General features: G+C 35.9%; 1 protein-coding gene across 1 annotated transcript in view; it reads left to right on the forward strand.

Annotated features, from left to right (window-relative positions):
- LOC144234778 (leucine zipper protein 2-like) overlaps positions 1 to 27,199 on the forward strand; it is a gene marked incomplete at its 3' end in the record, with an annotated part of 391,662 nt that overhangs the window by 182,310 nt on the left and 182,153 nt on the right. The window contains exon 2 of the mRNA XM_077768067.1: positions 26,838 to 26,955. Coding sequence (XP_077624193.1) covers positions 26,838 to 26,955 — 118 coding nt within the window. The remainder of the gene's footprint in view (positions 1 to 26,837; positions 26,956 to 27,199) is intronic.

Genomic DNA, 27,199 nt, shown 5'->3' on the forward strand with positions numbered 1-27,199 from the left:
AAAGCTGCAAAGAGTTGAATATATATTTAACTATGCTTTGTTAAGAAAAAGCAAAGTAAGCAATGTTGCTTATTTATTTATGAATACCATTTCTGTTATCCTTAAGAGAATCTCTGCTCATCTAAAGACTTTTTTTTTTTAACCAATTCTCTCATGACCGTGAGATTTACCTCTCTAGAGTCAATATGGTCCTGTGGCTGTTTGTTTCTTGGAGCCGCAGAGAGCTCCTGTGAGTACCCGCATCTGCCAAACTTCTGCACATTCCATGGTTCCGACTGGGGTGTTTATAAAGTAAATTATCTAAAAAGAGCGGAGCATTTTTTTCTGTCCCTCAGGATGGGTAGAGCTCTTGCTCAGCTCCTCATTCAGTCCACCAGGCAGTTTCCAGTGTGATTTCAACTGAAGAGATTATTCTGTTTTCCCTCTCCTGAAAGATACTGTTTGTGTGGTTTACCCAAAATAGGTCTCGACAGCTTCCTTCAGTGATTTGCTTTTCATGAATGGAGAGAAAATCCTTACTACATCTTAGAGTGTTTTGAGGCTGTTCACAAATGGTCTTTAAATCCTGTTACTGGGGTGCCTGGGTAGTTTAGGTAAGGTCAGGCTTCTGACTCCTTATTTCAGCTCAGGTTGTGATCTCACTGTTTGTGAGTTCAAGCCCCAAGTCGAAATATATATATGCTTGGGATTCTCTCTCATCCTCTCTCTCTACCCCTCCCCTGCTCACGTGCACAAGCTCTCTCTCTCTTTCTCTCTCTCGAAGTAAATAAATAAACTTAAAAAAATAAAATAAAAACACTGTTACTGTCCCCTGCTTGCTATGAAAACTGAGCAAGATTAACACAATATTGATCAGTTTTATCTTTCCTACCAATTAGCAATATTTCTATTTTAGTTTCTAGCTCTATTGTCATGTGTTAAAAACATAATCTGAAATTATTATTTTCATATATTATTTTGAAAATGTTTTTGGCACCTGGGTGGCTCAGTCAGTTAAATGTCCAACTTCAGCTCAGGTTATGATCTCGCAGTTCATGAGTTAGAGCCCTGTGTTGGGCTCTGTGCTGACAGCTCAGAACCTAGAGCCTGCTTCAGATTCTGTGTCTCCCTCTCTCTCTGCCCCTCACACACTCGTGCTCTGTCTCTGTCTCTCTCTCTCTCAAAAATAAATACAAACATTAAAAAAAATTGAAAATGTTCTTACACAGTGTAAAACAGTAAGATTTTGAATATCATTGAATAGGAGTCAAGTTCATGAATGACTACCATATTTCAACTTTTTTTTGTCATGGCACTAATTTGCTTGAACTTATTTACCTTTATTAGAGTCATGTATATCTGTCAGTGTGTTGAATGAGTATATATGAAAGTTTAAAAATAAGTCTCTGTGGTATTATAAAAAATTTTACATACTGATATTCAAATTCATACATATGCTAATATTTCAAACAACTACATTTCTAAAGAGAATATTATTATGCAGAATTTTAGTCCATTTAGTTTTATGTTGAATGAACAGAGGATAAACAGGATCATCTAATTCTCTAAACTCCCTAAGGAAAATCATATTAACAGTGACAGAAAAGGAATACATATAATGCAAATGTGACTTTTCTGTAGCCATAGAATCTCTACAGATATTTTAACCTTGAAAAGAAACCTTTAGGCAGAAGATGTATTATTTAATATACATAATTTGATTATCATATTGAAACTTGAGCTTATGCATTTTTCAAATGAGCAGTCATATCTGTCTGTCTCTCTGTGTTTTTCTACCCATACCTATGCTCTAACACAGAAATATATATGTGCTTACAGTTACTTGATCTATAAACCTTCAAAGTTCTTACTGTATATCCTGGGCATTTCTGTTTTCTTCATTCATTTTCTCCTTAACAAGAAAATACAAAATCATTCAGGAATCTCTAATACCAAGAAGAGAAAAGATTAGAAAACCTTAACCTTCCTACAGCTATTTTTGTTCTATTTTATATTTTTGGGTTTAAAGTAAGTTCTTCTTGCCCTTTAAAAAAAAGTATGAAGGAGGAAGAAACGTGGAAAGAGAAGAAAAATACAAAAGGTGTATAAGAGGGCATTGCAAAGTCACATTTCATTTTTCCTTAATTTTTTCCCAACCCTGTTTATCATTTGGTGGGAGATAAAACCAATCTGTATGTGAAACTAAAAGATGAGTAATGAAATCACAGAAGTAGTAGTGCATTCTAAGATCTAATACTAGGAGACTAAGGATTTGATATCCATTGAAATTACACTTCCCTTTGTATTTTTATTGATAATGAACAACTGTGCCAGTTGAAACCTATTTTAAATAACTTGGTGACAACAAAATGACATGTGAATTACCCAAGCTTGAGAACAGAAAGTTGGGGAAAGAAGTTGGGCAGTTGCAATTGTAATGCTGCAGTTAACCTTGCAAGGGTTGGAATGTTGCCTCTGACACTGCTCACCTAGAGTAATGAATGTCTCTTCCAGCACTGGGACCCTTGAAAAGTGACATTTTACATTTTCAAGCTTGGTGATTAATTTAATCTGTGGAAACAGTGATTCGTAATCTGTGATGGGCATGCTCATAATTTCAAGTGAAAATGACACATGCAAACAGTAGAAATAAGACAAGCCAGCTACTCAAGATTCCAGAAATGTAAAATGTGAAATAAGTGCTCATAATGCTGGCAGAGGGAAAAAATAAAATCCTAAAGCTGCTGATTGCATTTCTAGAAAGTGCTGAGTGAAAGCTTAAACTGGGCTTTGTAAGCCCCAGGGTGAGACTACCTCCTAGGGCAGTGGAAAAAGTTTCACTGTGAGTCGTGTGATAACTGGCACTTGACACTTCTTCCCCACATGAGGGGAGGGATAATAGTCATATTCTAAGGCACCAAAAATTGCCTGGAAGCCAGTGTCCTGTTTTAGAATCTTTTATGAAAACGAGGATGAAGAGGATGAAGATGATAATACCACTCTTTCTAGTAGTTTGGCCATGTTGGCGTGGGAGCTGGAGGTAGTAAACTTGTTAACCACATATATTGAGTGTTGGGAGCATGTTACTTATTTTGTTTTAACAGAAAGGCCAGCTATGTGGGAGTTGCCAAGACTCCTGATCTTCTCTTTCGTATGTATTAAAAAATGTTTGAGTCTCCTTTCCATCTGTGGGAAGAGAAAGATGCAGTTCCTGTCTGTCTTTAGTAACACAGGGACTCTGAGGTCTCCCATCTGTTCTAGAAATGTTTGCTCAGATTCCTTGCTTCCACTAAACACTACTTGCTGCCCTTCTCTCCTCTCTCTCTCTCAGTGTCACTTTCTCTTATGTCTTGACTCTTATGTGTAGTGACGAGAAGAAGGCTGAGTAAGGGGCAATACCACTTTCTTTTAATATGTTCCAGAGTACAACTAACATGAGGTTGACCTTGAAAACTATTATGATGGAGTAGATATCAGGCCCAGCTCAGAAACCAGTATAATATTTAATACTTTATAAGCCAGCCTTATTTTTGAAAGTCTCTGTCTTAATCTGCTGTGAGGTATTTTCCATGTACCACATTTCTTTTCCTTAGTTCCTGCTTTCCACCATTTTCTAAGGAATTTCTCTCCTTATACCTCTTTACATATTATTGCCTCTTCACTTCTCCCCCATCCCTCATACTAACTCTTTCTAGGTACTTCTCTCATCCTTTTCAGGATTTTTTTTAAAAATAAAAATAACCCATGAGGCACCTAGGTGGCTCAGATGATTGAGTGTCTGACTCTTGATTTCGGCTCAGGTCATCACAGGGTCATGGGATTGAGCCCCGTGTCAGACTCCACACTGAGAATAGACCTGCTTAGGATTCTCTCTCTCTCTCTCTCTCTTTCTCTCTCTCTCTCTGCCACTTATTCTCTCTCCCTCTCTCTCTAAAATAAAAAAAAGCATTTGTTCGCCTAAATGCTCCTATCAAAAGACTCCTAGGGTGTCAGAATGAATAAAAGCAAAACCCGTCAATATACTGCCTACATACAAGAGACTCATTCTAGACCTAAAGACACCTGCAGTTGAAAGTGAGGAGATGGAGAAACATTTATCACACAAATGGATGTTCAAAACAAAAGCTGGAGTAGCAACACTTGTATCAGACAAACTAGACTTTAAAACAACCACTACAAGAAGAGACAAGGGCATTACATAATCATAAAGCGAATAATCCATTAAGAAAATCTGATAATTGTGAATATTCATGTATCCAAAATGGGAGCACCCAAATATATAAAACAATTAATAACAAACATAAATGAAACTAATTGATAATAATACAATAATAGTGGGAATTTGACACTCCACTTATATCAATGGACAGATCATCTAAACAGAAAATAAAAAAGGAAATGATGACTTTGAATGATACACAGGACCAGATGGACTTAACAGTTATATTCAGACTATACCATCCTAAAACAGAATACACATTCTTTTCTAGTGCACATGGAACATTCTCCAGAATACATACACTATTGCTATGTTGATCTTTGACTGATACGAATAATCGGTACTAGGTGTTTAAGAACCAGACTCGGGAGTTAAACTTGGCTTTAATATTTCAGTTCTGTTACCCACTAGGTGTTGACTGCAGGCAAATCATTTATCCTCTTGGATCCTTTGCTTCCTCATGGAAATCATTATTCACAGATTCCATGTTGGCAAATTCATTTACTCATTTACTCATTAATGTTTATTTGTACTGCTCTTCCCCCCATTTGTTGGTTTAACACTGTGCTCTGGGGCTCCTCTCTACTCATCCAGATAGTTAAAGCGTTTTGTTAAAAAAAAGAAAAAGAAAGAAGAAAGGGAAGAAATTGAAGTCACTTATTCCTTTCCTTTCCTCATTCATCTACTATCCTTTATAAAAGTTCACAACAGTCCTTCAAGAAAGGTTATACAATGTCCAGTTTTCCAAGTAGGAACATAAGACTCTAAGGTATTAACAGAGTGGCCCAGGTTACAGATTGGAGGGGAACCCTGCATTGTGCACGGGCATGTCCAAACTCCCCACGTGGTCAGGTGCTGACCCCCCACAGCCTTTAGGGGGTGAGGACGCTGGGGGCCAAGCCTCGTGGCACAAAGCGATTTCCAGACACCTGCACGGGGAAGTAGGGCCAGGGGTCACAGGCACTGTCCTTGGACTTTCCCTGTACTTTGTGATCCAAAACTAATAAATTATTTTTAAAGAAAAAAAAAAGCATGTGGCAGAGCTTATATAAAAACTGGCCTGTAAAACCAGAGTGCTGTGTGTGTGCATGCACAGATGCACACTATCTGCATAGATGCCTATACAATATTTTTTAAAACCCTGTATGAAATATACCATGCAGGACTACCATTCTTAAAAATATCAGATAGAAAATACAGAAGAGCTTACTGGTTGTTAAATGTTGTTAGATGAACAATTAAAATTTTTCTGGGTATTCTCATGATATGTATCCATTTTTCAGAGTCATTAAATTTCCTTATGTATCATATTTCCTATCATTGTTTTTTTTTTGCTCCTCTTGTCTTACAAATATCCTTTGACTATCACCATTGCAAACGTGGCTTTGAAAAGCAGACATCTCAGTTTGGACTCAGTTCACCTTCTGTGGGTAGATTGTTTATGGGCTGCGTATGGTATCAGCACAGAGAGTGCAGCACAGAGGCAAAGCACACTCTTAGAGACCCGCCCAAGTGCAGAGCGCATCCTTGGTCTTCCCCAGATCATTTGTCATACTGATGTTTATAGCAAGTATACCAAAGATACTCATAGAGTATCTCTACTTACAAATTATTTACTTAATTTTCTATTTCTATCTTCTAGCCCATTTTTAACAAAAACGTGCAGAAACACATTTCCTACTGGATTAAGAGAAAACAGGAGGGGAGATTAAAGATATTACTTAATGTTTAGTTAAGGCATCAGACAAATGAAAATGACTTTATCCTATAACAAATGATAAAACACTGTCTTACCAATAGTCAAAGTCAAAATAGTCAAAAATAGTCAAAGTTCATGAATGATTGATTTATTAAAAAAAGAAAAAAAGCACAAATGGCCAGTGGACAATACCACAGGAGAAATCTTAACTATACAAGAAACCAGATCCAAATTAAAAGAAGAGATACTATTTTTTGTGAATCACTTGTAATTTTTAAATTTTTCATGTGTCTCCATCTATAGTAGGTTGTATGGTACTGAAAAGACAAATGTCAATGTCCTAACCTCCAGAACTTTTGGGTATGTATTTATTTCGAATAAAAAACAAGGACACTTTTGCAGATCTAAATCCTGGGTGTCAGGTGGGTCTCAAATCCAGTGACAGTTGTTCCTATAAGTCAGAGGTCCAGGAAGATTTGAGACTCAGACACACAGTGAAAAAGGTCATGGAACAATGAAAGCACAGATAGAATCACACGGCCCCCACCTAAGGGACGCTAAAGTTACCAGAAGCTAGAAAAGGAATGGAAGGATTTTTCTCTAGAGGCTTTTTGCCTTCTCCTTGATTTCAGACTTCTGGCCTCCACAACTGTGCTAGAATACATTTTTCAGTCACTCATGTTGTAGTTAATTTGTTATGACAGTTCTAGGAAACTACTACTTTGCCTGTATCTATTTTAAGAATAATAATTCTAGGTGTTTTGCAAAAGTCCCAGAATCTGTGATAGACATTTTCATGCAAAGATGGTAGGTGGGTATACAAATTAGTGAAAATTTTATGGAAAGTCTTTGGCTATTTATAATCTGAGTCATTCGTTCTTAAGATCATACTATTTGATAAAATAATTCTTAGACTGTCTCTTATGAAATAATTAGAAACTTAGTTCTTGACGCTTTTCCCTTAGAAATTCTCGTATAGTTGGTCTGTAGTGGGCCCCAGGAATATATATATTTTTTAATGTTTTATTTATTTCAGAGAGAGAGAGAGAGAGAGACATCATGAGCAGGGGAGGGTTGGAGAGAGAGGGAGACACAGAATCTGAAGCAGGCTCCAGCCTCTGAGCTAGCTGTCAGCACAGAGCTGGATGCGGGGCTCGAACCCATGAGCCGTGAGATCATGACCTGAGCCAAAGTCGGATGCTCAACCGACTGAGCCACCCAGGTACCCTGAGAATCTGTATTTTTAATAAGCACTTTGAGTATTATCTGCCAGGTTTTAAAAACACCAGTATTATCATTTAGAGTTTTTTGGTTTTATATATAATGTATGAGAATCTACAGAGGCACCTGGCTGGCTCAATCAGTAGTTAAGTGTCCAACTCTTGATTTTGGCTTAGGTCGTGATCTCACAGTTCCTGGGACTGAGTCCCATGTCAGGCTCCATGCTGACAGTGTGGGTCTGCTTGGGATTCTCTCTCTCTTTGCCCCTCCCCTGCTCACTCTCTTTCGCTCGCTCTCTCTCTCTCTCTCTCAAATAAATAAATAAACTTAAAAAAAAAAGAATCTACATTTTTACTGATTTATTATAGGAACAAAATTGAGTATTAAAGAATTGGTTAATTGTGTTTATATTTGAATTATGAAATCAAGTCCATGTATTATTTTTTCATATTTTATGTAGATTATGCATTCTCTAAATTGTGAATTGTATTCATAATCAGAAACCAATTCTTCAGAGATGATTATGCTGTAATGTGATCAGTACTATGATGGAGATACATACGATGGTGGGTGGAAACAGAAAATTAAAACAATAGATTAGTTTTACCTGAGTTTATCCAGGATGTTTGGCAAGGAGCTGACATTTATACAGTAACTTAGAAGGCAAGGACATTTCAGCATGAGAAAAAAAAAAAGAACAAAGAAATTGAGAGCTAAAAGTTCATGTTTTGAGATTAATAAATTCTATAGCATGTTAATATATTTTTGATCATAGTTGATACACAATATTACATTAGCAGAACATGTACAACACGGTGATTTAATGACTCTGCATGTTATGCTATGCTCACCACAAGGTGACCATCCATCACCATGCAATATAGTCTGTTCGTATTTATGTTAGCAGAGTGTTAATAGGTTTTGCAGGGTCCTAAATAGCAGAAGAGCATTTCTTCAAGAAAAGAAGCAGTATGACCAGGTGAAGGTCCTAGAAAGCTAATCCTAGGGGAGGATAAATGAAGGGGGAGAAGTCAAGTTTGTTGTCACCAGGTAGAAAACAACAAGGATATAAGGAGGTGAGAGAACAGTGATGAAAAATATTCAGGCAATCATCACCTTTGCTAAAAAAGTTTCTACCTTATATTATCCCTTCATACATAGCATTTTTGAAAACATTAGTAGTCTAATACAAAGTTGGTTACAAATCAGGTCAGGAATTCTTAGGCAATTGACTTAATGAGAAGGTACATGAGATTCACTTAAAGCAATTGTTAAGAAGCTATATTAATTTTTGACAGTCTATAATGCTCCTCCTCCTCACAGGCCTGTGGAAATCACCTTGTAAGCTTGTTAAAAAAAAAAAGATTTCTGAGTTCTACCTCACAAGAGATTCTGATTCAGAAACTCTGAATGGAATTTGATAACTTTTGCTTCTGTCAAATCCTTAGACAATGCGGATAGTCTGGAACTCAGAATATGTGATGAATAATCAGGATGAATTCAAGTGTACTTAACCTGAAAGCATGACAGAAACATAAAAATAAGAACACTTAATAGTGTTATGTAACAAAAAATCTGCATGTTGGAGCTTGTAGGGCTAGTACTGTAGCCTAAATACATCCTTAAATACCAATGTTGTTTTTATTCTTCAGATTCCACATCTTCAGCAAATTCACCTGTCTTTGGGAATAATGTGTTATCTTCCCCCAAATGATTGTTACATCTCTAGATGTACGAAGGGAGAATGGGATGCAAAAGATTGTCAAGGCAGGAAAATATTTCCCTTTTTTAAATCTCTATTTGAAATAGACAAAAAAATCCTGAAGACCGGAGACGACTTCTCTCTTACTGTCTAAATCTATCACATGACGTGTCTCTCTTGTTGCAGTAGGGGCTGAGAAATTGTATATGTGGCCTTTATGACCTCTAATGTGGATAGATTATGCCAGTAAGAGAGAGAGAAGGAAATGACTAATGGCTAGGCAACCATATTTAACACATTCTAGAAGGATAAAAAGAAGAGTTTATTTGGTTAGAATGAGCCTCAACATCATTCTTAGAGAAGAACATAGTGTTTATAAAAGGGTACAGAGTATTCAGGAAATGGAACAAAATATATTTTAACTAGAATGTAGAGTACATAGAAGGAAACTATTAGGGAGATGAAACTGCAGACAGGTAAGCATACTAATTTTTTTTTTTTTTTGCAACTGCTTCTACATTTTTTAGTTATCATACACCTATTCATATTAAGTACAAAATTACGTGTTTTCTTTAATTTTTTAATGTTTATTTATTTTGAGAGGCAGAGCATGAGCAGGGGAGGGGCAGAGAGAGAGGGAGACATAGAATCCGAAGCAGGCTCCAGGCTCCAAGCTGTCAGCACAGAGCGCAACACGGGGCTCAAACGTAGGAACCACAAGATCATGACTTGAACTGACTTTGGCCGCTTAACTGACTGAGCCACCCAGGCACCCCAAAATTATGTTTTATCTCAAGGTACAATTGTGGGAGTCTCTTTCAAAAATGTCAGTAATGATGAGGAAAATTCTCTTTAGGTATGAACCTCCTTTCCTGGTGGGTCCCACTGAATTGTAAATATTTGGTTTTCACTGGTAGGGAGAAATGCACATGGCCTTCCACTACACCTTCCTTCTTTCTGCAAATGTAGCTGTATTGATGGGCTTAAAAGCAGAGAGAAGGCAGGACTTAGGAATCACAAGGTGATTTTAGTAGTTCTTTTCACCAGCAGTGAGCATATGGAGAGGAGGTTGTCGAGTGAACAGCTGCTGTAGTGTGCCTCTGAGCTTCCAGTTTATCAGGTCCTTAGAACATGAGAAGTTTGAGTAAACATGAGCCAGGATCCATTCCTCTTGCTATAGGTTTCCACCCTGGGAAGTAATAGAAATTCATGCCTCAAGTGAGAGTGTTTCCTTTCACCCCCAAGTAACCTGTGATTATCATTTGTTGGGATCAGAACCATTTAATATTTTAATAGGTCCTTGCCAGAGTGAAAGTGAAAATCAGTGGGTAAGGTTTCTGAAACACTGTGAAGTCCTGAAAGGAAGAGATTAATATAAATCAAAGGTGGTGATTTTATTATTCTAAAGATGCCTTTGGACTTTCCCCTCTGTAGAATCACAGATATCATGCAGGCCTTATAGCTTTCTCCCCTCACCTTGCTTTAGAGTCTGACTACATAGAATTTGCAGAATGGCAGGATCTGAAACCACTCAGCATAAGAAGCTTGCAAAATCGATATAACTCCTATCAGTCAGTGATGCCAAGGACAAGATTCATTTCATGCATCAAACAGAATGCAAAGCCGTGGATTTCTCTACTCCTAGTGAAATGTATTTCTATACAGATACATGAAGTTAATAAAAACTTAACACATTGATTGTGTATTGGCAGGGCTATTTTTCTCTGTGATTAATGATCTCACATCCCATGCTAGTGCTATAGCAAACCCTTCTGATGTTTTTTTTAACACTTTTTGAAGGTAGTCTAGCCATCCTTTCTCTGGTATGGATTCCCCTAATCACAAAGGATTTTTACTACCTGAATTATTCATTAAGAGTGTATCCCATGCTGTCTTCACCACTAAGCTTAATAAATGTTGTTGGCATAAATTTATCACATCCTGTCGCGGTTATATATGCATGCCTATCGTATTCTAATCTAAGAACTCCATGAAGGCGAACTATGTTTTAGCCATTTGATTTTCAGACCTAGCTCACAAACTGGTTAAACACATACATGCACACTCACACACACACACACACTCACACACACACACGTACACTGTGCTTAATTAGCTTGAATAAAGAAGTAATGTTAATAATTTTGGGAGGCAGTATCAAATAAAATAACTCCAGACTCTTTAAAAGCAAGCTAGAATTGCAACGATACTTAAATGTCTAATGATTTATTTATTTTTTTTTTCCTTCCTGGCTAGTTAGATACTTGTTAACTTCTTTCATCATGGTCACTGAAAAGGGAAGAGCATTCATTACATTTCACTGTGTGCCCATCAAAACAGTCTAGGACAAAGTCTCTCTTCTCCTTGGATCAATTCCCCCTGCACAACATAAACCTTTAGTCTCCGCAGATATAAGCACCTTTCTGAATCTCCATTGACAAAATATTTGTAAACCATTTTGCCCCACTTAAGTCATCACTGATTTCAAGAACTATCTTGTATTTGAAGGCAATTTTGAAAAAACAAATATCTCAAATGGCCCTTCCTTCTAGCACAGGGTTTCTCTACAAGCAGCTTGTGAAATGTCTCCACTGATAGCAGTGTCCATTTCTAACAAAAAGTTCATGTGCCCTTGGACATATTATGTAGCTTTGTTAAGTTGTAAGTGTGTGGAAATTATTCTTTTCTTAAGTTTATTTATTTGAAAGAGAGAGAGAGAGAGAGAGAGGAGGAATAGGGAAATAGAGAGACAGAGAGAATCCCAAGCAGGCTCCATACTGTCAGCACTGAGCCTGATGGCAGGGCTTGAATTCACAAACCCTGAGTTTATGACCTGAGCCGAAATCAAGAGTCGGAAGCTTAACCGACTGAGCCACCGTGGTGTCCTGAGTGTTCATATTTTCAGAAGATTATCACTGAGGGTGATAATCCACAAAAGCTTAAGAACCATTGCTTGTAAGCAATTACAGTGCAGATATGCATTCAAACTCTAAAGGCCGAAATTACCCCTAAATTTTTCTTGGCATTGGAAAAGATTGCTTTCTTCATTGGTGGAATGTCAGTTGAACTCAATGTCTTGTATTTAGGGCTATGCTGTCACTGGGTAGAGAGGAGGTTGTTTCTTTAAATAAATCTCATGTCCAACATGGTGTAATGTTTACATTATAAGGGACATATATCCTCCTGTCACACACTTCTTCACACACATTTACTCAGTAGATAGCAGGTGTAATTCTTGTCACTGTGAAGTTCTTTTTCTCTTATTTTAAAAATTGAGTGATCACTTTTGGGGACATAGAAATAAAAGAAAAGTTCCTCCCAACACAGAACACATCTCCACAGAGATAAAAGAGAAGTAAAATGTCTTCTTGCTGAAAAAGCATTAAAGCAGAATAATGATGTGCATGGCAGGCAATCAGCTGGACGTTTGCAGAGACAGAAAGAAATCTCATCCATCTTGCCAAGCAGATACAACTTATTCCAGGCATTTCCTCAATATAAATGAAATCAGTTCTCAAGTAACAACACTCAACAATACCATTTTTCACATATAGCTTGTCTTAAATTAATTTGGTGTTTGGGGTATCCATCTGTATTAGCATATTGGCTTTACCCAAAGGAAAAAATAAACTGCTTATGCTTTGTGAGAGGTAGTTTTGTAACTTGGAGGAAATACTAGCTGAAGTTAGGCTCCAACCCTCCACCCCCACCCCACAGAGACTGGGACACAGGAGTCCTATCATTCTCTCTTTATAAAAGATTTTATTTTTTTTAAGTAAAACCTACACCCAACTAGGGGCTCAAATTTATAATCTTGAGTTCAAGTGTCACATGCTTTACTGACTAAGCCAGCCAGGTGCTCTTTCTTGCTTTTTAAAGCTGTTATTCAAATTTCAAATGTAATTTTTAGTTAACATACAGTATAGTATTTGTTTCAGATGCATAATATAGTGTGATAAAATACTTCCACACATCACCTGACGCTCATCATGACAAGTGCACTTCTTAATCCCCATCACCTGTTTAACCCATCCTTTTATACCCCCCCAATAACCACCAGTTTGTTCTTTCTATAGTCAAAAGTCTGACTCTTGATTTGCCTCCTCTCTCTTATTCACCAGCTATGTTCATTTGTTCTGTTTCTTAAATTCCACATATTAGTGAAATTATATGGTACTTGTCTTTGACTTATTTCACTTAGCATAATACTGTCTAGCTCCATCAGCGTTGTTGCAAATGGCAAGATTTCATTCTTTATTATGGCTGAATAATATTCTAGTATGTGTGTGTGTGTGTGTGCGTGTTTAGTGTATGTGTATATATATATGAGTATATCTGTGTGTATATATATATATACACACACTACATCTTTTCTATTCATTTGCCAATGGATGAACACCTGGACTGTTTCCATTATTTGGCTATTGTAGATAATCCTGCTATAAATGTAGGGGTGTATGTATCCCTTTGAATTAGTATCTCTGTATTCTTTGAGTAGATACCAAGTAGTGTGATTGCTGGATTGCAGGGTAGTTCTGTTTTTAACTTTTTGAGGGATCTATTCTGTTTTCTACAGTGACTGCACCAGTTTACATTCCTACCAATAGTGCAAGAGGGTTCCCCTTTCTCCACATTCTTGCCAATCTGTTGTTTCTTGTGTTGTTGATTTTAGCCATTCTGACAGGTGTGAGGTGATATCTCATTGTAATTTTGATTTGCATTTTCCTGATGATGAGTGATGTTGGGCATCTTTTCATGTGTCTGTTGGATGTCTTCTTTGGAAAAATGTTCATTCATGTCTTCTGCCCATTTTTAAATTGATTATTCATTTTTGGGGTTTTGAGTTTTATAAGCTCTTTATGTATTTTGGATATTGATTCTTTATTGGATATGTCATTTGCAAATATCGTCTCCCATTCCATAGGTTGCCTTTTAGTTGATTATTTCCTTTGCTATCTTTCTTGATGATTACATTTCAAGGAATGGTTCTCAGGTCAAATGAAAAAAGATATTCCTAGATCTCAAAACTGACAAGTGGCTCATTTACCTTATAAGAAGAACTACATACATTTCAAAGAGACAGAGTAAGAGCTTACAAGTTTTCTAAAGTAAATGCTCTGAGAAAGAGGGAGAGAGTCTTTTTCCCTTCTTATTTTTAATAGGGAAAACTAAGCCTTCTATTTTCAAATTCTGTTTGCCCTAACACTACAAAACTCATGCTATTTTCATACATTTTATAAAGTTATGAAACACAATCTATTTCACAGATATGGAGACTGAGGCTAGAAAGTTATAATGATTCCCTAATATCTGACTACCTGATTAGTGACAATATCTGGAAATCAAATTTCGATTTTCAAATTTTCAAATTTTGTGTCTAATGTATAGGCTAAAACATACATGATGACAGTGACTGTTTGCTTTTTTTTTTTTTTTTTTTTTTTCCCNGTTGAATCGAGAAAGTATTTCTCTCATGAGTATTTTCTAAGTACAAACATCAGGAGATTCATGTAGTGCCTGCATTTCTATGAGGGGTGGTGGTGGGATGGTAAGGTCTAAGTCAAAATATGTGTGCTTGGATGTATTTATTTGAGAAAATTTAGGGACTTTTAAAGTTTCTTGTTTAACACTTTTGATCTGAGGTCTTTCTACATTTGCACACTCACGCATAATTTTATATAAAGGCAACACATTCTATTTTTTCCTTTTTGTCATTTGCTTTTACCTTCTTTCTGCTCTCTCCAGCCCTCCCCTGCTCTCTCTTAACCTATTTCATTTCAAATTTTTATCCTTACTAACATAATCCTATATAGGCACACTCTGACACAAACACATATTTGTACATTCACAGGCCACGATTCATTATGCTAGTGTTATATAAATGCATCTTACTCTAAAATTTTCCTCTTACTCTTTAAAAGTACCTCATGGAAATCCTTTCAATTCCATGTTCATGGTTCTGATTAACATATAACTTAACCTTAAAATGATATAGTATATACCATGTTGTCGAAGAAAACCAGAGCCAGATGGTAGTTAAAGCAATAAAAACAGATTTTATTCAGGGACCATTGCAGTTGGGGAAAAAAGGTATCTCCATATATAACTGGGCTCAATTCTGAATACAAGTATGGATTTACAGTGAAACAGCAGGGTGGGATCTATGGATGGAAAATTATGAAGAGGAAACATCAGGGTTATGGGAGGGTCCTGGCCAACGCAGTTTGTTAGGATTCTTGCTGAAAGCAGACCTGGAATTGTAGAGGATGGAAAACTGCATTTGATACCCAAGATGCCCAGATATTGGGGGTGAGGGTGATGGCTAAACTGATTTAGCAGGATTCCTGCTACAACATGGTGCTGCAGACCAGGCAGACACTAAGCAACTTGACTAAAGCTTGGTCTCGGAGAGTCCTTGTCAGTTAATGTAACAGAATTTACTCAGATATTTATCTGTAATTAATGCTCCTTTAAATTTAAGTTCTCAAGAGTTGGAACTTTTAATTTATAGGAATAAATTCCCAGCGTAGGATTGTTGGGAAAAGAGTTGTGCCTTTTTATTTTAAAACACTTCTGCCAAAATAATTCAGGCTTTGACTGTATTTATATGAGAGACTCTCCTTCCCCAAAGGGTACTTTTCTAGACATTGTACATTACAGAGGAGTATAGAACAAATTCCACCACATACCCACAGTGGGTTTTGGCATCTTCTCTTAGTTTGCAATGGCAGACTTTGAAAGAAAAATACTATGCAGATATCCTCATGTCAAACAGGATGTTGGTTTGATGAAAAGAAAAGGGAAAGAGTGGCTTCAGATAATACAGAAGCCTTTTAACAAAATAATCCATGACCTTTCTGCCAAGATTCAGAGGAGTTTCTTGGTTCTCTTGAATTTCCTGAAGGCCGACATTGCAGGTGTTTCCCAGGATACGACTCCCCATGGTCACCAATTTAATAATATCTTGGCCACGCCAAGTAAAAGTCACTTTTATTCAAACTCTTTGCCTATGAATAAATAAAATATACACTTTGGAATAGGTTGGACAACTGGAGGGAGAATAATTTTAGTCTTTCTTCCTTTTGATATGCTTTTGAGTTACGAATCTGAATATATATATTCCTAAATATATCTTGGCAATTCACAGAGCAGTAAATTTCCTATTGAAAGGATTTAAAACTCCAGAGCTTGGCATTTAAGAGTTTTGATCATTTGAATTTTACCAACTTCTTCAGGTTTTACCCAATAGGTCAACGAGTACCCTACGTGCAATTTAGACTGTACTGCCTGCTGATTTATAATGTATATGTACTCAGCACTTTCCTTATACATTGTCATTACCTGTATCATTTTATCTACTTAGAATACCACTCTTTTTCCCTTAACTACATTTAATAATCCTATGCATCATTTAAGGCCCAACACAAATATCTTTTCTTCTCTGAAATTTTCCATGATTGTTCAACCTAAAGTTGATCTCTCCTAATGCCTTACTCCTATCACATTTTGTTACATGTTACCCTCATCAAGATATGTGTTCTAGTTGACTTATATATTACATGCTACTGGATTAGGTATAATGTATTGCCTTTTTTTTTTTTTAAGATTTCTAATATGAAGGAGGAACCACGAAAATATTTAGGAGGTCCATTTATGATAGAAACCACATAATGTGATGTTTTCTCATCAAAGACATCTAAAGTTGAAAAATAATCATTACTGTCTGTGTGACCTTTGAGAAATTACTCTGAATCTGTGCTTTCTTGCTTGCAAAATGAATATGAATGTCACACTTCTGGGAGATTATGAGAATTAATGATATATGTAGAATGTCTACCACAATGTCTGACATATACTTGTATATATTAAATATTAGAGAGTATTTTGTAAGGATAAATAATATAAAATTATGGTGATGGTTACCATAATAAATGATTCTTTAAATATAGGCAGACATGCTACAAACAGGTTGAATAGAGGTTTGTATTTCTGTAATTATTATTGTTGTTGTATTTCTGTGAGAAAAGCAAACCTTGAGATCTCACAGCACTACTCCAAATCTTTGATTTTTTAATTTTTTTTTCTTTAATGTTTTATTTATTTCTAAGAGAGAGAGAGAGAGAGCATGAGCAGGGGAGGGCCAGAGAGAGAGGGAGATACAGAATCTGAACAGGCTCTAGGCTCTGAGCTAGCTATCAGAACAGAGCCCGACGCGGGGCTCAAACCATGAACCTGAGCTGAAGTCAGACTCTTAACCGACTGAGCCACCCAGACGCCCCACGAGCACTGATATTTTAAATTATATGTCGATACAAATAGAGCTTTAAGGTTTCAAAGCCTGATTTGACAGCAGTGCATTAAATGGATTGGAGAATTAAAGGCAAATAATACAGGGCTGTAAACAGATAATGAGGACTTGCACTAGGACAATAAGACTGGGTAGTCGCACATTAAAATGTTCAATGTCATGAAATAAATGAATGACAATGAAATTGACAAATTTCTAAAACTAATGTATATTACTAATATTGACAGAGGGACAACTAAGATATCTGAATAGTTGCATATCTACTAAAACATTAAATCTGTAACTAAGGGCCTTCTAACAAAGGAAACTGAGACCAAATGATTTTACATGTCAATTCTACTCATTCAGGTAAGAAATATTACCAACCTTACACAAATTCTTTCAGTTAATAGGAAAAGAGGGCACACTCCCAATATTTTTAGGAGCTAAACATTAACTAGATACAAAGTTTTACATGGCTATGATGAAAAAGGGCATTTATAACTAAATTTCTCCATCAGAATGAATGTAAAAATCCTAAATAAAATATTAGCAAATTGAATCTAACATAATTATATATGATAAACAAAATGATTGACTTCAGTAATGAGTTTGATTTAATGTAATCATTAATCATATGCAAAATGAATCAGTAATCATTAATCATATCCAAATGATCAGTATCATTCAGCACATTAATAGTGTAAAAGAAAAAAAATGCATGCGATCTTCTCAATGGATGCATTTATGAGACAAGTGTTTTTGTTTTCTTCTTTATTTATTTATGTAAATTCAAGTTAGTTAACATACAGTGTAGTACTGGTTTCAAGGGTAGAACCCAGTGATTCATCACTTACAATAACACCCAGTGCCCATCCCAACAAGTGCCTTCCTACTGCCCATCACCCATTTAGCCCATCCCCCACCCACCTCCCTTCTAGCAGCCCTCAGTTTGTTCTCTTTATTTAAGAGTGTCCTATGGATTGCCTCCCTCTCTGTTTTTATATTATTTTTCCTTGCCTTCCCCTCTTTTCATCTGTTCTGTTTCTTAAATTGCACATGAGTGAAATCATATGGCATTTGTCTTTTTCTGACTGATTTATTTCATTGCTCATAACACATTCTAGTTCTAACTATGTTGTTGCAAATGACAAGATTTCATTCTTTTTTATTGCCAAGTAGTACTCTATGGTGTGTGTGTGTGTGTGTGTGTGTACATCTTTACCCATTCATCAGTTGATGGACACTTGAGCTCTTTCCATGATTTAGCTATTGTTGATAGTGCTGCCCCTTCAAATCAGCATTTTTATATCCTTTGGATAAATACCTAGTAGTGAAATTGCTGCATCATTGGGTAGTCCTATTTTTAATTTTTAAAAAAAATGTCTATTTTGAGAGAGAAAGAGAGAGAGAGTGATAGAGGATGAGCAGGGGAGAGGCAGAAATAGAGGGAAAGAGAGAATCCTAACCAGGCTCTGCACTACCACTACACAGCCTGATGCAGGGCTCAATCCCACAAACCATAGATCATGACCTGAGGTGAAACTGAGTCAGACGTTTATCCAACTGAGCCACCCAGCTACCTCTCTATTTTTTTTTATTTTTTGAGGAATCTTCATACAGTTTTCCAGAGTGGCTGCACCAGTTTGCATTCCCATCAACAGTGCAAAAGTGTTCCTTTTTTTCTTTATCCTCACTGGTATCTGTTATTTCCTGAGTTGTTGATTTTAGCCATTCTGACAGGTGTGAGATGGCATCTCATTGTGGTTTTGATGATGAGTGATGTTGAGCATCTTTTCATGTGTCTGTTAGCCATCTCGATTTCTTCTTTGGGAAAGTGTCTATTCATATGTCCTGCCCATTTATTCACTGGATTATTTGTTTTTTGAGTGATGAGTTTGATAAGTTCTTGATAGATTTATACTAATCCTTTATCTGATATGCCATTTGCAAATATCTTTTCCCATTCCATCAGTTGCCTTTTAGTTTTGTTGACTGTTTACTTCACTAAGACAAATTTTTACTGTGATACTACTTTTTCACAAATTACTCCAAAAACCTTATGGCTTAAAGTAACATTTGATTTTCGAACTCATGTCAAAGAGTCATTGGGGCGTTTCTGCTTCAGAGTTTGAATCAAATTCAGGTTTGCTCTACATGTTTACTTTTTGAAGAAGCCTGAAGTTTCATTAATTATCTGGGGAAATTTTTCATGTGGTCATCTTCAGGAGAACAAGAAACTAAACAATATCAGATAAACATCATTTGCAGTTTTCAATGTGTCATGTCCATTAACCATTCCATTAAAGTGTCACATGACCAAGTGAATGATGTGGGAGTTTCTATCCTCCTGCATTTGCAATATGGAAAGGAATAAAAGAGCTGTGCACAATTAATAACATATACCACAATGAAAATAAAACCACTAAAATATCTGATAGCATTTAGAGTCCATAAATAAATAAAACCACTAAAATATTTGATAGCATTTAGAGTCCATTAATTTAGAGTCTAAATTAAACAGATTTAGAAACCAGAAATAGGAGAAAACTTGTTTACATCTGATTTTTTAAAAACTGAGAAATTGACCAAAAAGCCAATAGGAAATACCATGTTTGTGGTATTGAAAGCTCTTCCCCCTGTAATCTAGAATAAGAAAAAGGTGTCTATATTCCTGCAATGTGGAATAAACAAAGGATTTTATATCATAAGTTTTATTGAACATTGTAGAATAGGTCCCTGGCCCTTAATAACAAAGTAAAATAAGTAAATTAAATAAAAGACTTAAGTATTGAAAAAATTAAAAATGATATTTTTGAAGACAATATGATTATACATGTAGAAAATATGAAGTATTCCACAAATATTTTTCATAGCTGATAATTTTCTGAATGCAAAGTGATATACCAAAATTCATATTTTAACATACTAGCAATATACAACTGTAAATAAATGTTTATAATATTTATAATATATATTTTATAATATAATCATATAAAAAGTTTTCAAATATTTACAAATATAAGTNGAAAGAGAAAAAAATGTGAGTCAAGGAGGGGCAGAAAGAGAGAGAGAATCCCAAGCAGGCTCCACACTGTCATTGTGGATCCCTATGCCTGGTTTGAACCCATGAACCATGAAATCATGATCTGAGCCAAAGTCAGACACTTAGCTGACTGAGCCACCCAGGAACCCTAAAAATAATATTTAAATCATTTTTTTGTAAAGTACACACTTTGAGTTACCAGAAAAATGTAAAGTATAGCTAAAATGAAATGCTATTGTGCATCCAGTAGGGTTACTGAAAATTTAAAAATACAATGTCATAGTCTATAAGAATTTGAAACAATTGAAATTCTTCACCTCTCCTATGCTATAGCTGATTTGAAAAATTCTTTGGCAGTATTTACTGAAGTTGAAAATGCGTGCCATCTAATGAGCAGTTCCTTTTTAGATATATACGTGGCATACATTTATTTGTATGTTAAATACAAGGCATATGAAATATTTATAGCCTTATCCATAAAAGTTGAAAACTGGAAAAAAAAGTATCAGCACTAGAATACATACACCGCAGTATGATTATTCATTACTCTACTATGCAGTGTTAAAACTTAACTATTTCTCCAGGGTGCCTGGGTGGTTTAGTTGTTTGAGCATCTGACTCTTGCTTTTGGCTCAGGCATTATCCTAGGGTTCTGGGATCGCACCCCACATCAGGCACCATGCTCAGCGATTCACTCTCTCTTCCTCTGCCCCTCTCCCCCAATCATGCTCTCTCTCTCCAAAGAAAATTTTTTAAATTATTTATCCACACAGTATGGAAGAGTTTTACAAACTCCATGTTGTATAAAACAAATCAAATAAAAGGAGATATATTCAGTAATTTCATTTGCATAAATTTCAAACATATTCAAATACTTATAAAGTAATAGAAGTACTAATATTGGTTATATTTGGAGAGGAGAGAGAATGTAACAAATGGTGTGCATTGTCTACTTTTAGAAATCTTATATATTTACTTTGTGAGAGTTCATGAAATGTGCCCTGGGGATTGTATTCTTTTTTTCCTGCATAAGTACTAGAATTCAATTAAAAAAAATAAAAAAATAAAAAAGGCCTGAGAAAAACGGTATCACCTGAAAATTACAGCAAATATTTGCATATGTTGTAGTCACTGATGAAACACAATTGTAGATATCTTAAAGCCACAAAAAGATAAAAGGTCTACTATCAGTTTTTCTCTATTCAACATTGTTTTGGAGGTTTTAGCCAATATAATTAGCAGAGAAAAAAAAAGTTATAACTATGAGAATAAAAAATGGTTGGTATCATTCAAAGAAAATATCACCGCCTAGTTGAAAGAGCCAAACAAATCAACAAAATAACTACAGCAAGTATGAAGTTTGTTTAATAAGGTATTTGGAATCAAAATCAAGTTAGTAGCTTTAAAAGAAACTAGCAACATTCATTTAGGCAGTGGAATGGAAACATCCATCCACAATAACAGCAGGTCTACCAAGAAATGAACAGGAACTCTTTGAAGTATCTTTAAAGCATTGCTGAATCATACAAAAGTTGTGGAATAATATATGAGACCACCTATCTTTGTTATCTATTTCTTTAAATATAACTGCAATACAAATGCAGTTTCAATTAAATTCCCTATAGAAGTTTATTACAAAATTGAAAAGATGATTCCAGATTTCACTGAGAAATACACAAATAAAGAAAATTTAGCAACAAAACTATAAATAAAAATGATAGTGGGAAATCTAGGAAATAACAAAATGTAGCACACAGATTTAATAATTAAACCATGAAATGGTGTTGCAACAAATTCATCAATACGTCAGAATAGATCATAACCACTTTTAAAGAACAGTATTGGAGTGGAGAAGATCTATTTCTCCAAGAGCAATATGGATGCCATAAATTTAGGAAAAGATTAATTTCCATGTATATTTAAAGAAATTGGGGAGTTAGTAAACTTAAAAATCAATAACAGATTTAGAAAATATTTTTCCCCATAATAAACAGTTAAAAACCATACTGGATGGAAATTTCTATAAAGCAATAGATTAAATAACTTTTAGGGGTTGAGTCATATTCCCCAAAATTCATACTTTGGAGTTCTAACCTCCAGTACCTTAGATAGATGTAACATCACTGGGAGATGGGTGTTTATAGAAGCTGTCAAGTTAAAATAAGGCACTAGAGTGGGCTCTAAATTAGTCTTAGTGGTGTCCTTATAAAAATGGAAAATTAGTCACAGAGTCACACATGGAAGACAATGTGAAGACACATAGGAAGAAGATGGCCATCTGTAAGCCAGAGAGTGAGTCTGGGATGGATCTTTCCCTCACAGTCCTCATAAGGAATCAACTCTACCAACAACTTCTGTGGTGCTTTGTGACAGCAGCCCCAGCAAGCTAATACAATAACTAGCCCAAAATATGAGTGGGTAAAAGGCATACACAGGTAATTCATAAGGGAAGAAATTCAAGTACTAATGAAAGTTCTGAAAATATAATTAATCTTTCCAATGAAGTGATTGAAAATTTTGTTCTAGAGAAGCTACCATTTTTCACTCATGCCACTAACAAATTTTAAGTAAAGGAGGAAAACAATTTCCAGTTCAGGAGAATGTGTTGGGAGAATACCAGAATACTATACTGATAATAGAAGTATAGGCTAAAATACGTTATAGGAAGGCAATTCGCTGGCACCTATAAAAATTAACATGTTAACTTTGGAGTGAAATATTCCCATTTCTAGGTATATATGTCATAGGAATTTTCAGTAAAATATATTTGTGTTTTTTTCTACTAAAATATATTTGTACCCGCATATGTGGATTTCATTACTTTTTAAGAGCAAAAGAAACAATGAAAACACCATAAATGTCCAGTGGTAAAATATGTTAAAATATAAGCACATAGATTTTAATATGTGTAGACATGGAAAGAGCTCTGAGATGTACAAGCCAGTTACAGATTATACCTCTATGTGGATCAGATAAATATAAAAAAAAAAATATGTGTTATGTGGAAAAAATAACCGGCATTGGGAAGTAAATAAGCATTCATTTGTAAATGCGAGAAAATCTGATAAATCCAGTCCTTTCATTAAGGTTACTCTTCTCTTTTTATAAGAACTTTGAATGACTGAATCTGGAGTGGTGTTATTAATTAACACCTCTGACTATATTTCCCTGATAAATTATATTCTTTTTGTGGCTTTCAGTTTACTTACCTGAACAAAAAATGGATTTAAATTGGTTCTCCTTTCCACATGAATTCATTTGAAGGCCAAATATGGTGATAGAATTAAAAGATGATTGAAAATAATAAAAGAAGGAAATGCTATTCCTAATTTTACTTAATTGAAAATAATAAATGGCAAAAATTTTCAATACCAAAGATACATATGTAATGGTGTAGGAAGAAGTAATATACAATAAGTTCTACAATGGTACGGTGAATATTTAACTATGATAAGTGCCTACTCAAGTCACCAGTACTCTGATGTTCTTCCAGAGTACTGGCTAAGACATTGGACTCTGAAGACTGACTGAGATGTTACCATCCCTGTGACTCAGTTCCTTCAACTCTACTGTGGGGTTAATACTACTGCTTAATTTGTTCTGCAAATTAGATGAGACAATATGTATGATACCATATCTTGCATGTAATACATTGTCAATGCATGTTATCTAACATTGTGATTTATTCTGGTCACTTAAGATAATTTTGGAGATGTGTTTATTCTCACATTCAGGGGACACAAATTGGGATATGAACTAAAGCTGAGTAATCAGAAATAGATGAAAATCTGCCTTGCCCATTATCATTTGATTTTGCTGGAGAGACTGAGAGGAGACCTGGAATACTGTTCATCAGTGGAAACCTAAAGGCCATGGGGAAATATTGAGGTTCTTAGCAGGGGAGCATTCCAATTTCCTTCAAACAAGAATACAATNTCCGACAGAGTTGTTCTGCAAATTAGATGAGACAATATGTATGATACCATATCTTGCATGTAATACATTGTCAATGCATGTTATCTAACATTGTGATTTATTCTGGTCACTTAAGATAATTTTGGAGATGTGTTTATTCTCACATTCAGGGGACACAAATTGGGATATGAACTAAAGCTGAGTAATCAGAAATAGATGAAAATCTGCCTTGCCCATTATCATTTGATTTTGCTGGAGAGACTGAGAGGAGACCTGGAATACTGTTCATCAGTGGAAACCTAAAGGCCATGGGGAAATATTGAGGTTCTTAGCAGGGGAGCATTCCAATTTCCTTCAAACAAGAATACAATGAGCACTAGAAAACAGCAGTTAAAAATGATTAAAGAAAAAAAAAACAAAAAAAAACAAGGGCACCTGAGCGGCTCAGTCAATGAAGCGTCCAACTCTTGATTTTGGCTCTCGTCACGATACTGAGTTTTGTGAGATTGAGCCCAGCGAAGGGCTCTGAGCTGACAGCATGGAGCCTGCTTGGGATTCTGTCTCTCTGCCTCTTTCCCACCATGTGCACCCTATCTCTCCTTCAAAATAATAAAACATGAAAAAAAATTAAATAACCAAGTAATTGTATTAGAAACCTATTGTAGGTGGTAGACCCACGTCCTTTATAGTTCTGCAGTAAGACTGAAAATTTGAAAACCTAGAAAATTGAGCCATTTTCTTACAAGTTTCAAGTTGAACTTGTCAACCTAACTTTCACTAAAAAAAAAAAAAACCTGTTTTCCTATGACTCCTCTCTCAGTAAAGGGCTATGTCTAACAGTTGCCTAAGGCGGACACAAGCCAGTGCCCTGCTACACTTTTCTCATAACACACACAGACAAAAGACATTTTAAAAATATTATGTATTATTGATGCAGTTTTGCTTGTTTTGCTGAAATCAGTCCAAGCTTCTCTGTCTGTGCTTCCTTTAATCTTTTTTTAAAATATTTTTCATGTTTATTTATTTTGAGAGAGAGAGAACGTGTGTGTACATGAGAGGGGGAGGGGGAGAGAAAGAGAGAAGGAGAGAATCTCAAGCAGGCCTCATGCTGTCAGCACAGACTAGGGGCTCGATCTCAGGACCCTGAGATCACGACCTGAGCTGAAATCAAGTGTCAGATGCTTAACCCACTGAGCCACCCAGTTGCCCCTCTGCTGCTTCGAATCGAATTTAGACCACCACAGATTTTTCTCTGGGTTGTTGCTGTGGGAACTTCCTTACCAGCCTCCCTTTCCGCGGTTTTTCCCTCTTTCACTTCATTCTCCAGTTTTCAGCCAGGAAAATCTTTACAGAACGTAAATCCGACCCCATCACTCCCTGTTTAATTTCTTGTTTTCAAATTGTTGAAACTCTTGTCCTATTGTATATCCTATTGCATATGTTTGTTCATGCTTTCCACATCGTCATTTTAGCAGGAAATCCAAACCCCCGAATTAGGACTCCAAACCCTTTGATATTTATGCACTTTTTAAAAATTCAGTGAGCATATTTTTATTAGTATTTACATGTGTTTTCCCCTTTCCTATAGCTAATTTCTATTTATCTTTCCTAGTTCATTTTATATGTTATATTACTTTTTCCAGGAAGTCTTTCCTGGATTAGCAACTCTCCTATATGCTCCAGTTGATTATTTTAACCTCTCCCTGTCAGTTACAGTTCTAGGCTGCCTTGGCAATTATCTTTGTCTACATTTTTCCATACATGCAAACACATACACACACACACACACACACACATTTGCCATAGCCTACATGAACATACACTTCTTGCTCATTTATTACTTGAATAGAAACTTAGGGTAGTAACTTGATCCTTCTGAGCTCAATTCTTTTACATTTGCAGAATGAGAATTACAGTATTGGCCTTCTTACAGAAACCATATGAGAAAAGTAAAAGAAAATATATGTATATATGATATGGAGTTAAATAAATCTTTCATGACAGTTATTAACAAGTCTGTACAAATTGTACTCTGATTACTGTATTTATTGACTGACTTCATAGACATTTTGTTTTTCCCAAAACCTCTTTAATAGAAATAGACATTAACAGACATGTTTGGAAAGGGGTGCCTTTTCAATGGATTTTCTTCCCTACATACCAGAGATAAAGCAAGACCCCTACATTCTGTCCTGGCTCTATACCCAAGTATGCCTCCCTAAGGACCTTGGGGAACAGAGTGGTGATGTCATGGAAAATATCTGTTTTCCAAGAGGTACCTGATAAACTATGTTATACCAGTCAAAGATATACAGTATTATTATGGAAACTCTCTGTAGCCTGGATAGTCCTCAATGCAAAATGAAACCTTTGTTATACAGCTCTTTGGTTTTCAATTTTCCCCATTTAGATGCAACAGGAAAAAGAAATCCTACTAATTAGTGTTTCAGTTAATCTAGATTTTGCTTTAAGTACAAGGGCTCATGATTATTTTTTTTAACTTAAAAAAATTCTTTATTTTAGAGAGAGACAGAGTGCAAGCAGAAGAGGAACAGAGATAGAGGGAGATGCAGATTCAGAGGCAGGCTCCAGGCTCTGAGCTGTCAGCACAGAGCCCAATGTGGGCCTTGAACTGAGAGTTCATGACCTGGGCCAAAGTCAGGCGCTTAACCTACTGAGGCACCCAGGGGTCCCTGTGATTATTTTTAAAATGGCCGAAGCCACATGGAAGCATTTGAGGGGCTCTCATGCGGTTCTTTTCTGTGTTAGACAGGACTATGAAGATCTAGAAAAGCAGCTGAAAGAAGTCTTTAAGGAGAGAAGCAACATCCTCCATCAGCTGACAAAGACATCAAGAGAACTTGATGGAATTAAAGTCAACCTTCAGGTGAGATGAAAGCTAATTTTCCTGGCTGCAAAGCATGTACAGTCACTTGGCTTGTCTCAGTGGATTCACATTAAAGACCCCTGCATTTTTTTTTTTACTAGTTTTGAATATGTTTCTGGGCTTGACCATGGGAGTTATTTATTATCATATAAGCTTTAAAAAGAAATGCCATTTGAAATACAGTCTGGGAATCTGTGGTTTGCAGATTCAGAAAGGAGAAAATTGTGTGCTTGGCAAGGCCATC

The sequence above is a fragment of the Crocuta crocuta genome, unplaced genomic scaffold, assembly GCF_008692635.1.
Source record: "Crocuta crocuta isolate KB4526 unplaced genomic scaffold, BGI_CrCroc_1.0 scaffold356, whole genome shotgun sequence".
Taxonomy (NCBI): Eukaryota; Metazoa; Chordata; class Mammalia; order Carnivora; family Hyaenidae; genus Crocuta; species Crocuta crocuta.